At 42.9% G+C, this 15863-nt stretch overlaps 1 protein-coding gene across 2 annotated transcripts in view; it reads left to right on the forward strand.

Moving 5' to 3' along the window:
* Nucleotides 1-14624, forward strand: part of RAB30 (RAB30, member RAS oncogene family) — a 73981-nt gene extending 59357 nt beyond the window's left edge. Inside the window, exons 1-5 of one of the 2 annotated variants that reach the window (XM_028516354.2) lie at nucleotides 482-661; nucleotides 906-1006; nucleotides 4541-4624; nucleotides 10151-10334; nucleotides 12424-14624. In XM_028516354.2, coding sequence (XP_028372155.1) covers nucleotides 914-1006; nucleotides 4541-4624; nucleotides 10151-10334; nucleotides 12424-12674 — 612 coding nt within the window. In that variant the 5' untranslated portion in view covers nucleotides 482-661; nucleotides 906-913 and the 3' untranslated portion in view covers nucleotides 12675-14624. Of the gene's footprint in view, nucleotides 1-481; nucleotides 662-905; nucleotides 1007-4540; nucleotides 4625-10150; nucleotides 10335-12423 lie in introns of those variants that run through there. The other variant, XM_028516355.2, reaches the window with a different exon arrangement.
* Nucleotides 14625-15863: the final 1239 nt, after the last annotated feature.

Consider the following 15863-nt stretch of genomic DNA (forward strand, 5'->3'; position numbering starts at 1 on the left):
TTGTTGTTTAACTTTTTCTCATGTTGCTCTCAAGGATAGATACTGTCTCGTCTCTGTATTTCCTATGGTGATTGGCACAGTACTGTCATAGGTACTACATAGATTACATTGTTTTCACTAGGATAGGGCTTGATGGATACCAAAGTTCTTTTGTATAGTTTTTTTTTTTTATTTTCACAACAGTCCTCTGAAGTAGATAGAGTATATAGCATTCTTTTTAGCACAACTGGAGAAACTAGGGCCTACACCTAAGCAACATAACTACTAGTTAGTTCTTTACCAAAGCCCGTAGGTGTGGAGACAGGTGTTCTGGGCAGCCCTGCAGCAGGAGGTGGCTGGCAATGGGTGGTGGTAGAAGATAAAGATGGCGGTAACTCCCACTGGTGAGACCCTGAGGCCCCACAACTTAAGAGAAACCGAAAGGTTCCTCCCTGGTTTCTTCCCCTTCATTCAGTCTCCCAGTCCCTAGCCCTTCCTCCCAGCGGTGTACACAGCCTGTACATAAACCACCTTGAAGCTGTGGATGGGCTCCCCTTTGCCCTGCTTCCTTGCACCCCCAGCTTGTCTGCACATGGATTTGTAATCTCCTTTTCATGTGAAAACACATCCCACCACATGAGTGACCTGCGACCTGACTACTTGGAAGAATAAAGGTTACCAGGTAAAAGGACATCTCTGTCATTTGCTCTCCATTGTGTGAGGTGACTGGGAAGGAACAAAGTCCATCTGTGACCAAACACCTGTGTTCCTCCCTCGCTGGCAGAGTCACCAGAGGGGAGCATTAAATTGCTCTTCAAATGAGTCAGGCCTGTTGTTCCTGAGGAGACAGGGCTGGCGCAACTTGAGCTCTGTGGGCAAGTCTGACCAGGCCCATCTCACTCTCGCTGTGTTTGTTTGCCTTGCAGCTGTGTAAATGAGTATGGAAGATTATGATTTCCTGTTTAAAATTGTTTTAATTGGCAACGCTGGTGTGGGGAAGACGTGCCTAGTTCGACGATTCACTCAGGTAAGAGGACTCAGAAGTCCAGGATTGGCTTTCTCACTCTGGCCTGCGGGGTTAGGAGAAGCTCATAGGATGACTGGCTGGCCCAGCGCCAGCCTTTTGGCTGCCAATTACCAGCGCAGCCTTTGAAGGGGCAGCAGCTGGGAAACGTAGACTAGAGCTCTTTAAACCACTGCACAGGAGCGAGGCTGCGTGGGTCCCCCCCACACCGCCGTGCCCCTTGTCGCGTCCTTCACTGACTGGGGCAAGTCGTTTTGCTTCCAGGGTGCAATATTACAAATAGATTATTCAATTAGTAAATAGATTATTAGTTAATCATAATCCAAAAATGGAAACAAATGAATCTGGACATCAAATTAAACCTAAATATTAATTTAAAAACATAAATATAAACTAAACCAATGAACTCCCTGCCTACGCCCTCTCCAGTCCTCCCAGAAAACTGAGTGAATCATATTGGGTCAGTACCAAGTATGCTGATGTTTCTAGATCTGTTAAATAGGAATGAAATGAGAACAGCAAAGGACTATTTGAACGAAGTCAAATGTCCTCTCTCTGGGTTGAGTCCTCATCTTATGATCTAGTACAAGTTTCCTGTGGGGCTGCCCTTTTGAGCATTACTGCCAGAGATTATATACTTGTTTTACAGAAATGGTGGGAAATCATTCTGGGATTGGCCTTCTTTTGTACTTTTCCGGAAAAGACATGCATGACATCCTTTCTGGTGTTGTGCAAGTATCTTGCATTTTCATGAAGTGCTGGTTGGGAAAGTTGGAACTAGTTCTTCTGTCTGAGGCATAGGGCGATCTGGTGCCCTGGACAGGACATTGGCTTGAGAGTTAGGACACAGGACCCAGTCCCAGCTCCGGCCCTGGCTCCTCCATGAGCTGGGTGGGCAACCCACCCTGGCTGGGCCTCCCTGATGCACACGGGGTGGTCTCCAAGGCACTGTGCAGCGATGGCAGTCTGGGGTTCTGTGGAAGACTGGAGAGGCAGATTGGGTAAGACGAACAGCTTTAGGACAGAGAGTCAGTCACCTTTGGAAAAGCCTGGGTTTTCCCCACGATGGTGGGCACGGTAGGACTCGTGCTTCTCCTGGGTCGTAGCCTGGTGGAATAGAAGGTAACAAGCGGACACACCTGGGGTCAGTCAAAGCCACCATGGTGTATACTGGGCACTCCGACTGGTTTTACTGCCCCCTAACATTGGCAGCCTTTTCTGCTTTCGGCAGGAGAACAGGACAGGAGAGGTGCAGAGGGATCTTTAGTCCCCTTTTCAAAAATTCCTTTGACTTTGCCTCATTACTGAAAGATCCCTCGGAGATTATTCAGCTCGCTCTCTCATTTTATGGATGAAAAACTCAGGGGGATGAGATAACTCCTCAGTACCTCATGTCATGTTAGCTGCAAGGCTGGCATTAGAACCCAGGTCTCCTGCTTCTCAGCCTGATCATTTTTCTCTTCTGCGGGTTCTAACCTCTGAAACCATAGGACTCTTGCATTTCTTTTTCAAAGCATAAACCTTGTCTTTAGAGGTAAAAATGCATTCATCTTCAAATACTAATTTTTATCAATACACACTCTATCCCTTATTTTTCATTTTTGTCTACTTTTTACCACTCCCGGTCTCTCAACTCCCCCCTCAAAGTTCATATTTCATAGAAAAGATTGTGTTTGTTTTTGTTATTTAGTAGACAGCTAAAATGAATTGGATTCAGCTGTTTTTGAGGCATGAGGAGTTGGGGAACAAAATGATGGAAAAGACACTGGGAAGGATTTGTTTTAATTTTTGGCATTTGTTAGACTGCAAAACAGCTGGAGCTGTAAACTCGAAGCTTGGCAGCCTTGTGTTTGAGCCAAACCAAAATAGAAGAAAATTGATTCAATATTTGTAAGTAAAGTTATGAATGTTTATGTTTACATCTTTTGCAGACATGCAATGGAACATTTTCTGTTGGTTTGAAACTCAGTCTTTTAAGTTTAAACATTAATTAAGAATGCTTTTGTTAAGGAATGGACTTAATTAAAGATGGCCCAATCTTAGCTGCCAGAGCTAATAAAGTCCATTTTACTTTACTTTCTGGAGATCCTGGAATGTAAGTGAAGAGGGAAGAGAAACTAGGTGAAATGTGCTTTCTTCATTGAATTTCTTTCTACCTCCACCTCCCTCCCTAAGCTTAGAGGAAATATTTTGTAATATTACACATGTGATTCTGATGAAGTCTTTCTTGTATAGCTTCCAGTTTGAGGTAAAACTTTAAAAAAACTTTTGTAAATGTTTTTATTATTTATGCTGTTACAGTTGTTCACACTTTTTTCCCTTTCCCCACCTCCACCCAGCCGTACCCTTGCCCCTCCTCAAGTCAGTCCCCACACTGCTGTCCCTGTCTATAGGTCGTGCATGAATGTTCTTTTGTTAATGCCTTCACCATCTTTCATCCCATTTTCCTTACCCCCTCCTTTCTGGAAGTTGTCAGTCTGTTTTATGTATCTAAGCTTCTATTACTATTTTGTTGGTTAGTTTATTGTGTGTGTTAGATTCCACATATAAGTGAGATCGTGTGATAGTTTTCTGTCACTGGATGACTTAATCCATTTAACATAATTTTCTCCAGGTCCATCCATGTTGTTGCAAAATATAAGAGTTTCTTTCTTTCTTTCTTTTTTTTTTTTTTTACTACTGCATAGTATTCTGTTGTGTAAATGTATCACAGCTTAAAAGTTTGACTTAAAGTCAACTACCAGTAGATGAGTGAGGTGAAACTTTTTTTTTGTTTTGAAATGCTTCTATCAGCCTCAAACTCATTGAATTTATGGCCCAGAGAGGGGAACTGGTTTGCTTGAAGTCACACAGAGATCCTGAGACTAATACCTACTGGTTTAGTGCTATTCCTACTGGACTTTCTCCCTGAATGACTGTTTTCCTCAGTTATCTCCCCGGTATCACTGGTCCTGATCTCATGTAATTACATCACCTCAGGGCACAGGGAAATCCAAAAGCTTCATTGCCTCCTTCATTTTCCTCATACTGACTGCTTGTTTGCTCATGTTGGTTGTCCTCCCCCGTGGCTGTTCATGCCCTAGTTTTACTCTTCCTTGATTTTACCCCTTTTAGAGAGCCTACCCATTTTGCGCCCACCCCAGCAATCCTGATCTCATCCCTGTGGCTCCAGGCTTCTCAATCTTATACTTGTATCTGATTTTTCTGTTTCATTTTTTGAAATTGGATCCCCCTGCCCTTTCCAATTTTCTTTCCTCACTCTCTTCTTCTTCCTTATTTGTTACCCTTTCCCTTTCTTTCTTTTTTCTTTCAGAATTTCTCCCTCTTTCTTCTTCCTTCCTCCTTCCCTCAAAACATATACGTACATGCAAAGTTAAATTAAAACAGGGCTCTAAGGACACAAACAAGAGTTCTTTTCTCTACTAGTTAATTTGACCAAAGGAAGGGACTGGGAATGGGTAGTGATGGGGGAAGTAGGAGAATTTCATTTAATTGAAATATTTGCTTAATTGTTATTTTCAATTATTTTTCCTTTAGGGTCTTTTCCCCCCAGGTCAAGGAGCCACAATTGGAGTTGACTTTATGATTAAGACAGTGGAGATTAATGGTGAAAAAGTAAAGGTAAGATGCTAAGTTTTCAATAAGGCTTTTGTTGTGCTGTGTGAGAGAAAGTAGTGTTTTCATAACATTTATCATATCTCTTAATTGAAAACCACACTGAAAATAATATACTCAGCTATGGCAGTTTATTTCCAAACATTCCCTTTATGGGGGCAGGAAGGAGTTATGGATGATGTGTTTATAGATGGGAAGACAGAGAAAGAAGGGCAAAGGCAAGTTTGTACTGACTCCTGTGATGTCAGAGGCGATGTAAAAACAAGCAAGGAATTTCTTGTTGGGATCTCCTGAGCTGGGCCAGGAAGCGGTGCTACCTCCTCTGAATAGCAGCCCCCTGAAAGAAGTGGTGGATTCCTACATTGGTTGTGGGTTACTCAGTCAGATGGGTCATTCGCCATCTCCCATCATACCCCTGTTCCTAGCAAGGGGGAAATACCGCAGGAGGATTCCATGATTTCTTCCTTCCACTTTGTGACCTCTGGATAATTTGGCACTTGTAAGAACTATGTAGTCCTGAGTAGTGCTTATTGAATACCCAATATGTGTCAGTCCCTCTGCTAGGTGCTTTTGCATGAGTTGCCAGGTAAATAGTAAATTATCTTTATTCAGAGAGATTGAGTGACTGATCTGTGGCTTCACAGTTAGGAAGGGAGGTAGGCAGGATCTGAACCAGTTTTGTGGGCTAGTGTACCCCATTGTCTTCCTGGAGTCTCCCCTGCCATGAAAGAAGGGGGACATGAAGGCACAATAAGTTTGTCACCTTGGAGCAAGGAAAGAAAGATGACGGATGGTGAAATGAGACTAAATCACACACAAGGAGGGTAGAGAGACATGTCCCTTAGAATTGGTGAAATCCCACTCTCAGATTTTGCGGACCTCAGGCCGATGGAAAGTAGCCACAACCCTGGTGGAAACTAGCACCAGTGTCCCGGCTAGCTCCCAGCCTAAGCATCCCAAATTGGAGCCCATGGTGTTTACATCCTTCTCCTACATGCACTGCGTTCCGGTCTTCACATGCTTTGGGAAGGGCAGAGAAGTTCCCAGGTGCTCCTGCAGCATTTCAAAGACACACAGAGGAGTGTTTTGGACGAGGTTCCTGAGCAGGGACACCAGCACTCCAGTGGCTCGTCCAGCTGTGACTCCAGAGTGGCTCCTTGCTGTACATGTTACACCCAACACAATAGTGATGGAGAGCTGGGGGCTCCGGAAAACAAAAACAGGGTGTGAAATCCACATAAATGCCAACTGGAAAGCTCACAGAAATACTGCGTTGGTGTGGGGAGAAGGCACTAGGGCGTGGGGGTCGGGGGAGACAGGAGCGGGCACTCCCAGGTGTGGGCAGGAGTAGTCACTTGCGGCTCGCTATCATCCCAGGGGAGTGGAGGTGGTCGCCGTGTGGAGGAGCTGAGTAGAGATGACTACTGTTTCGGGCATTTTATTTGCAAGTGTCTAGGTTTCCCCTTTATGTGCATGTATTTGTGTGTGACACTTCCTCTCACTGGAAGTGTCAGTGCCTGCCGTGTGCCAGGCCCTGGGAGTGAGCAGGGCTGAGTAAGAAAGGGTCCATGCTGTTAAAGAGCAGGCTTACTTTTCTGAAACCTCAGGTTTAGTTACTAGATTTATTCCACTTTCTGTGAACCATGACCTCATTTTTAAGTGCTCAGCTAGAAATCCATCTTTTTATAACATCTGACTCTGTCATGAGACCACAGGCTGCCCAAGAGCAAGGTTGTGTCTCACTCATCTTCGTATTCACAGCGAGGTTCCTGTTGCTATCACCTGTTCAGGCCTCTGGACCTTCATCCATAAAAAGTGAGGGTTGGCTAATCTCCCAAATGAAGTCCGAACCCGTTTGCCTGTGATTCCCTCTGGCCATGTATGTAGAATCAAAGCACAAAATGGCCCTTTTCCACCACATTAATCCAAGGGCCTCATTCAAACTGGACCCATGGGGCACACCTTCTTCAGTCTTTCAGTGGAAGAGGCAGAGCGGCCCAGGCTTTGCTAAGGAAACATGTGCTGTGTTATTGTTGCCCTTGTTCCTGAACATTTACTGGCACCTCCTTCTGGTGATTAAGTGTCTGTTTTGCTAGTAGTTTGCAGGTTTGCTCTGAGCCCCATAGAGACCATAGAAAAGAGACCACCACCGGGCACGTGGCAGGCAGGACCAGAACCCTGGTCCCTGCTGACTTCTCATCCAAGCCCCTCCCTGACAAGCCTCAGTTATTTCTAAGAGGGCTCCCAGGATTGAGGACAGGGAATCAAAATTAGAAAGATTCTTATAGCTATTAAGGCTTATTGCTAAACAGTAAAGGCAAAGCTGAGGAAGAGGCCCTTTTCTTAAGATACTGTGCTGGAGTAGAAAACATAATTAAAACATACATAGAATTTTCTTCTTTCCATTGATATTTTAAGTCTATTATAAATAAATGAGTAATGAGTAAAACTGTAAGCTGTTCTAAAAACCTTTTAACTTGAGGAGTCTCATTATAGCAATAAAAGAGTTCTGGGATTTCTCTCTAATCAGGTATATTTTGTACAGATAGGAAAGTCTTGAAAGTACGCACATGTATTTGCTCATTTGACCATCTATCCATCCACCTACTCATCCATCCTGTCATAGTAGATGCTTTGTTCCAAGCCTGTGTTAGGTAAAACACCTTTGCTCCCTAGTAACTCATTACCATCTATCTCACACATTTTATCTGTAGGAACTTCTTCAGTACCCACTAAATCATTATGCAGAACTAATCCTTCCCCTGTAATTCTGCGGCCTTTGTTACTCAGTTAGCCCTTGTTCAGATGGTCTGCTGCGCACCAGAGACCTTGTTGGGAAGGCAGGGAGTACAAAGTTAAGTAAGAAACAGTCTTCACCCTTAAAGAACTCAGTCTAGCAAGGAGGCACTCTGGTGAACCAATGATTGGAGTAGGTTATCGTGAGGGTGAGACAGCAGAGGTGTGAGGAGTGGTGGAAAAGAGAGAGAGGAGATGAGCGATGTAGCCCCATGCTGGGGACGACAATGGCCAGAAAGCCCATGGCTGTGGTAATGAGCACAGGACTGACTGGCAGGAGACTAACACCAGGAGACGTTTTCTCCTGCTGGTGTCTCGTAAAAGGACATCTCCTGTTTTATATTATGGTTAGTTAATATTGTGTCTATCCTCCTTGTAGCCTGTGAACTCTTTGAGGTCAGGGATTGTGTTTTACATCCCTGTGCTTGGTACAGTGCTCTGCATATATTAATGAGATATAAATGCTGAAAAGGAGCAAATGAATTGCAGAGAGAAGGGTGAGGCTGAGTTGAATGATAAAGGCAATGGAATATGGATATCCTTGAGACTCAACGATAAGGCTAGACATAGGTAGCTTCCTATGAGAAAGCATCTTGCAGGCAATACAGTCACCTTTTAAAGAAAATATTTCAGTGGCTTTAATTCTCAAAGCCATTTTCAAGATGTGCCTGTCCTGAAAACATACTGATTTCTAATGACTGACAGTATTAAATCCCTTCACAAGTGCTTTTAGAGGCTCAATGTGGCATTAAAACAATAGTCTGTTAAAAAACAAAACAAAACTATAGTCTGTTGTTCTAAGGTACTGGAAGAGGGGAACCATACCCCTGCATTTGGGGCACAGCGGAGAAATAACTTTTGTCTGGGCACCTGCATGGTCGCCTGCAGCATCCAGACTCTCGTGTGCACCATCGAAGAGCAGCTGCAACTTCTTGCCATTCATTGGTGGCAGGGACGACCTACCCGCCACTCATCAGTTTCCTCGGCTAAACTGGTGTGAGCAGAGGGTGACCCCAGCTGACTCATCCTGTCTGGATGCTGATGCCCATTTAAATCAATCTCCCGGAGCAAACACAGCACAGCAGCCTGAAATGCATGCCTACTTGCGAGTGAATGAGGCCTGGAGCCCGGGGCCCAGCTTTGTGAGGAACCATTATGTGATGGAGCTCCCTGCTCATGGGGGGCAGGCCTAAACTTGCCTAACCCACTGGACTACTGTAGGGGTTAGTCGGATTGTCAATAAACACCTGAACAGCCTACAATGTGCCAGACACCCTATTTGGTGCAGGGGAAACTGAGTAGAATGGACGCTGACTTTCCCTTCATGAAGCTTTCCGTTGAGTGAGGAAGACAGCCATTAAACAAATGATTACAACTAAATAAGTGATTCAGATGTGTCAGGTGCTAGGAGGGAGAACTTTACAGGGTGGGCCACAGGAGAGGATATGTGGGGGTGGGGTGGGGTGGGGTGGGGAACCTAGCCCAATCTGAGGGAACCTTCTCTGAGGAAATGATGTTCTGCTGATGGGGGCGAATGCATTTCATGATGTGTGAAATTTATGCAATTAGAGGGGAAGATTATTATTGTTGTTATTTCTCAAGGCCTTCAGATTTGTTCTGCACTCAGCAGTCTCTCTGGAGAACAGTTCTCGCCCAGTATCTTCTACTCGGGGCAGGGAAATTCAGGGAGAAGTCAAAGTGTTTTGCCTTTTTCTTTGTAATTAGGACCATCAGTTATCAAGTCATGGAACTGGTAGATGACTTCAGAAAATGTGAACTTTCAGCAGGCTTACGTGTTTGTTAACCTTTTCTTACAAAGAAACCACTGAAGCCTAAAGAGACTAAGTGGCTCACTCAAGGTCACAGAGCAGAAGTGGTAGAAGAAAGTCACTACTTTCGTCTGCCGTGGCATTGTTCCTGTTTTCATGAACAAAGATAGCACCTCAGTATATTCATTTGAATTTTGAACTGGTAAAGGTGGTGAGGTTGGGTTTTCTCCCCCCCGCCCCCCATTGCTGACTGAAATACCCACAGTCACAGAATGACAGCTTGCCCTGTGTCCTGACTGTCATAATACGGCATCGTGGTGACGAGAGCAGACTCGGGGACCATTTTGCCTAGCTGAACTGGCGCTGGGATATGCTTGCTGTGAGATGCTGAGCAACTTAATTAATGTCTCTGTGCCTCATGTGAGAATCGGATACAGTAAAAGTACCCACCTCATAGCTATTGTCAGGATTGAGAGTTTTTACAAGTCAAGTGCTTAGAATAGAGCTCGACACATAATAAATGCTCAAAGGCACAGGCAACAGTGTGGTGTTGGCGGAAGGGAAGAGGGTGGGGGTAGGTGGAGGTGGGCAAAGGGGGGGATGGGATAGAAAGAGACTTTGGGGTGGTGGGCGCACAGTGCCGTGTGCAGATGATGTTTGTTGAGTTGTGCACTTGAAACCTGGATGGTTTTGTGAGAGAGTGTCACCCCAATAAATTCAATAAAAGAAAAAAAAAGAGTAAAGGGGAAACTCTTAAATAATCTGACAAAGGAAAAAAAAACCCCAAAGCAATGCCTGTCCCTAATTAGACACACACAACAGATTTTTAAAAAACTACAAGTGCTTTTTTATTAGGGCAGAAAATAACTATGACATTATTTGGGTGAAGGTGTTTCCACTTCTGAACTAAAGCACTGCTTTCTTTCTTTGCTGCTCCCCAACCTGACCCTTCTCGTGTGCCTTACAGCTTCAGATCTGGGACACCGCAGGTCAAGAGAGGTTTCGGTCCATCACCCAGAGCTATTACCGAAGCGCCAATGCCTTGATCCTCACCTATGACATCACCTGTGAGGAATCCTTCCGCTGCCTTCCCGAGTGGCTGCGGGAAATAGAACAATATGCCAGCAACAAGGTCATCACTGTGCTAGTTGGTAAGTAAGGACTAGTGAGGAGAGAAGTCAATTTGGGGGCATCAGAGAATTTATAATCGCATAAAGCTTGTGCCTTGGCACCTTTCAAGAATATAGTCTACAGCTATATAGTTCAAGCAGTCGACATTCAACTCTGCAATGGAAGAGGAAATGAAATAGGTCCTATCCCACAGTGATGGTTTGGAAGAGTAAAGTAGGAAACATTGCTGATTGAGGTTTCTGTCCACGGAGGCTCCAGGGAAGAAGGCCGACCGCCACCGAGTCTTGTGGCTGCCAAACATTCTTTTAAACCTGATGACGAGATCATGAAGTTGGCGGTCTAGGGGTAAAAGATATCTCTTAAGTTGATAAGGAATTCATCAGTGAAGCAATTGTTTTTTTTTCCTAAAAAATGGACTTAGGCTAAGTTTTTCCCTTCTTACACTTATGCTGACTTGAGAAATTCTAATTTTCAGAAAAAATCTACTAACGGAAATTCTGTAGTTTGTGTCATTTTGTAGGAAGGTAGAACCTGTTTCGTGTGGGGGAAAAGCAGAATACAGCCTGTGATTTTCTGTGGTGACAAATACACCCACTGAGAATGGAATTGCAGTGAGATACCAGATCATTAAAAATCCCTCTAGTGGTGATGGGAAAATGTTAATAATATATGATGTTTGAAATGTTTTCTCCTAAGAAGGAACATTACTTATATTCTAGCAAGACATGATTTGAAAATCTGGGTAGACAGCCTCACAGACCCAGGCCAGGTGGGATTTATCGTAGAAAATGTTGCCAAGTAACATGGTTGGCATCACCTTTGTCAGATTTCACACAAAATGGAGGTAGAAATTTTTTTAAAGATAAAATAAATCATGAATTATTCATGCTGATACTTTCATCTATAATTTAGAACTTTAGAACTCTTACTTAACCTCATTAAAAGTTTTTTTAAGATTTTATTTATTTTCAGAGGGCAGGGAAGGGAGGGATAAAGAGAGGGAGAGAAACATCAGTGTGTGGTTGCCTCCCAGATGGCCCCAACTGGGAACCTGGCCCACAACCCAGGTGTGTGCCCTGACTGGGAATTGAACTGGTGACCTTTTCACTTTGCAGGCCGCTGCCAGTCCCCTGAGTGACACCAGCCAGGGCTTAACCTCATTGATCTTATATCTGTAGTTCCTTTTCCTCGTGCCAAAAATCCCTGTCCCAATGACACCTACATAATTACTCATTTGCCTTATCCCCAAAAAACGTTCATAGGAGCCTCAAAATAACAATGTCAGGACTGCCACTGACAAGATGAGTACTGCAGCAATTCAAGATTTTCTCCCTTCAACTCTTTTCATTCTTGGGTATACAAGTATATGTCTGGGGATGCATATAGCTCAGTTACCGTCCTCCTCAACTCACGTGGAGCCGTTACTCCGTGTGGTTATGCCACTTCATGATAAACAGGTCCATTTGTTTAATTTGCTTCAATTTTAGGAATTGCTTTTAAACTTTAATTTCATATTGTATAATTATAATTAATTATATAATTACATAAAACATTTAGATTCTGAAGTCAAATCTATAAAGTAAGGTATATTTAGAGAGGTCTAGTTTCTATTCCTCCCTATCCCTTAACCTTATTCGTTTAGTGGGTAACCATTATCTTTAGGATTTTGGTTTATTTTCCCATTAAAAAATAAGCAAATAAACTGTGTATATATTTTTAACCTTGTTCTTAGACAGTTGTGAATTATACACACTTCCTTCTACTTTGCTTTATTTACTTAACAATACATCCTAGTGTCTCACTTCCTGGCAGCATATAGAGATATTTTTTATTGCTTTTTGCAGTGGCAGATAACTCCAAATAACAATCAGTGTATGATGGTGTATTTAGCCAGGGACCGACTGATGGACATTTGGGCTGTTTCCAGTTCTGTGCCATTACAGATGGCACTGGTATTTAAAGATAAACGTTCCAGTAATTACACTCCCATTTGCTTGGCTTTACTTGCCCATTGTCTGGTTTGACTACAGATATGGAATTGGATTTTGATGTTTGCAAGCCTACAAAAAGCCAAATGATGATTCCTTCTGTGATTTTACCCCTGTTTAGGCAACAAGATTGATTTGGCTGAAAGGAGAGAGGTCTCCCAGCAGAGAGCTGAAGAATTCTCAGAAGCCCAGGACATGTATTATCTGGAGACCTCAGCCAAGGAATCTGATAACGTGGAGAAACTCTTCCTTGACTTAGCGTGCCGTCTCATCAGTGAAGCCAGGCAGAACACCCTTGTGAACAATGTATCATCTCCTTTACCTGGAGAAGGGAAAAGCATCAGTTATTTGACTTGTTGTAACTTCAACTAAAGGCTGAGGCACGGAGAAGCAAAAGGAATCAGCAGCTGCCCCAATGGGCCACAGATTGCTGGGGAGACCTGGAGGTGACAGTGGCTCCTGTTCTCGGACCTTCTGACTCCTGAGTTTACAAAGCATGGCAGGCCAAGGGCCTGGGCCACAGGCCGGCATTAGCAGAACATATAATGGTTTCATCCTTTTGCAGTCTGGAGTCAGAGCAAGGAAAAGATTGCACTGGGCACTCCATGACCTGCAGAGCATGTTGCTTTTGTTTTTTTAAAAAGCAAGCAAAAGCGCATTCCTGAACACAGTCCGGAGAAACCCCTCCTGCCCGTCAGTGGGTGCATGTGGGGGCTGTTCTTTTTAGGGCTTTTGGGGGCCTTGGTTTTCTTATCCACCAGATAACCAAAACTGGGAAGGCCAAGTACTGTCTCCGTGGTGCGTGTTAATGACCCCATGGAGATTTTGAAAAGTGTTATTTCTCTTGTCCACAGGCACTTTCAAGAACTTTGGGATGTAAAAAAATGAAATGAAACCTTTACCCATGACCAACAGTTAACCATTATTGTTTTAATAATATATACAAGTTCCACAACTCCTTTTGGTGCTAATGATTCTACTATTTCACAGACCAAATGTTTTAGTACATTTATGTCCTTAAATGTATTTCATAGAAATAAAAAAAAATAAGGGAAGTCCATGAATCAGCACTCTTTCTCAAAGTCTCATCATACCTTTTCTAGGGTGGATTTACTGGAAAAGAGAATACTTTCTTTTACGTTCCCCTCTAAATCTTAACCACTGTTTCATCTTTCCTGTCCTTTAAGTAAGTGAAAAAAAAAGAAAAATGAAAAAAATAGTGGTAGATAATATTCTAATATAAAAGATTAGCTCTAAGACATTACAAGTGGGTTTGAGAAAACAGACCGGATCTGACCAAAATACTGTGGATGCCTGGACTGCAGTGGAGAGTTCCAAGCAGAGCACAGCCCTGGGCACAGCCGCGGCTGCTCTCCGGCACTATTGATCTTGGACAGACCAAGGCCTAGGATTTTGTAGGTTTTTAGTATAAGCGAAAATAGCAACAGATGCAAATTCTCACAAACCATTTTTGTATCTTCAATGACAACCTTAGAAAATATCTGCTTCTGGAGGCAGGTTCACTCGTCATTTGTCACCTCTTTTGTGTCGTAGTGTTACCTTCGGACATGCATTCTTTCCTGTTTCTTTTTTCTTTTCCTCTCTTTCTTTCCTGGCCTCTCCCTTCTTTTCCGCTTCCCTCCCTCCCTCTTCCTAACTGCCCCCTTTCCTTATATGCATGTGTTACTGCACATCTCCAGTTTAGATGGAGGTGTATATGCCTTTACTTAGCCAATTTTAAACCAGGACTCAAAAATGGAAGACATGCTGCTGAATATGTGTTATTTCTTCAGTGCCATAATTTGATACCATCCAATTTGTTTACTGATATTAATGCAAATTGGAAAAATAAACCTGAATGCGGTCAATGCTCTCAGATGTTTATGTAGCCTGCTGCTTAGCATAATTGAGGGATGAGTAATGGAATAAGGATATAATATGTAATCCTGCTGTTTCTGTGGATGGAGGCAATCTCAGTCCTGATATGTTGATGTTTGAAAGCTAATTTTAAAGCAGTGAGTCCTGTAGAGATAAGGTATTGATAAAGTATTTCTAGCATTCTCTAGCAGGTTTCAGGGTGAGCCATCTTGCACATGGGGACTATACATCATTCTTTAAGGGACTGATGCTTGTGGCTGGCCCCACTGTTTGTCCTGATCGTATGAGTAAGAGAGAGCCCAGAAGTTGGAGTTGTTTTTCATTTTAGAACCTCTCTCTACAGAAAAGAAAAATCACTTTAATAAACACTAACCAAAAGAATTTACAACTGTTGCCTTTTTTCCCCTCATCTTTCCCACTAAGACAGCAACTACAGGTATTCAGGTTACACAGGAAAACAAGTTGACCAAGTCGGGCAGAAGAACTTCTCTTTTTAAATTGTGAGGAAATGTGCCTAAGTTTAGATTTATTATTTTTTAATTAGGGCAAAAATCCAATTACCCTCGTACATCATGACCCAACTTTGTCTGACAGCAAGTGTGTTGAAAATCAAGTTGCTTTGTGAACTTGAGAATAGGACTTTTGTTAGATTGGACAAATGTATGTAAAATAACAGCTTTTAGAGTCACTCTTGCATTCTGAAATTCTTATTCCCTAAGGCTCACCCTCCTCTATCTATCACTGGCTGCACTTACGAGGGGATTAGAACGCTTTGTCCTTGTCCCCTTCCCTGGTACTCCCTCCAGCCTTTCTGTAACTTAGTCACCCACCACGGCCCCTCAGCAGGACACATGAGAATGTGGGCCTCTCCCCCCCCCCCCCCGTCCCCCCCCCCCCGCCCCTTAGTTGTGTGAATTCCAGATTAGGCTTTATGGACACTTGGTCACTGGTGTAGCTCCAGTTTGAAAACAATCCCTGACAATATTGTAGGGGCTTAATAAGTATAGTCAAATAAATAAATTAGTGCCAAGAGGAATGGTTAAATAGAAATTTCTCAAAAAAACCCAGGCCAGGACCTAAACTTATTTCTTTGGCTACTAGTTCTTGTCATGGCAATATTTGCTAAGATGAGTCTTCTTAAATAAAAATGAATTCTCATTTAATGGTGAATGAAAAAGGAAGTAGCTTTCTCATAATTCAGTTTGGCTTAACCTGAGTCATAAGACTGTCAGACTCCATGTCTACTTGCATTTTTGGTGTGATCTTTCTTCTTTTATTAAAGTTACTAAATATATGACAATGTATCATATTCATGTCATGAATCTGGTTTGGGGAAATCTGTGAAATCATATACCTTGGTGATATTAATGATTTATTATGGCTTTGTGTAGACTGTATCCTCAAAGGATTTTGTGCTTTCTCTTTTACCTGTGCAAGGCTTTTTATTTCTTTATATGCCTTTATTAGACATATTGAATTATGTTAACATTTAATTTTGATTATACAGGGCCAATTACCCTTTCTGTGGATTACTTAAATTAGCCTATTAGCTTTTCCTGGCCTTTCTTTTTCCCCTTTAGTCATTTCAAGTTCTGTCTCATTCCTGAGTAAAGTAGCAAGAAAACTAAAAGTGGAAGTCAAATGGATTGATTTAACAATGTGTCAGTTCCTGATTTCGGATTT

Source organism: Phyllostomus discolor, chromosome 6 (assembly GCF_004126475.2).
Source record: "Phyllostomus discolor isolate MPI-MPIP mPhyDis1 chromosome 6, mPhyDis1.pri.v3, whole genome shotgun sequence".
Taxonomy (NCBI): Eukaryota; Metazoa; Chordata; class Mammalia; order Chiroptera; family Phyllostomidae; genus Phyllostomus; species Phyllostomus discolor.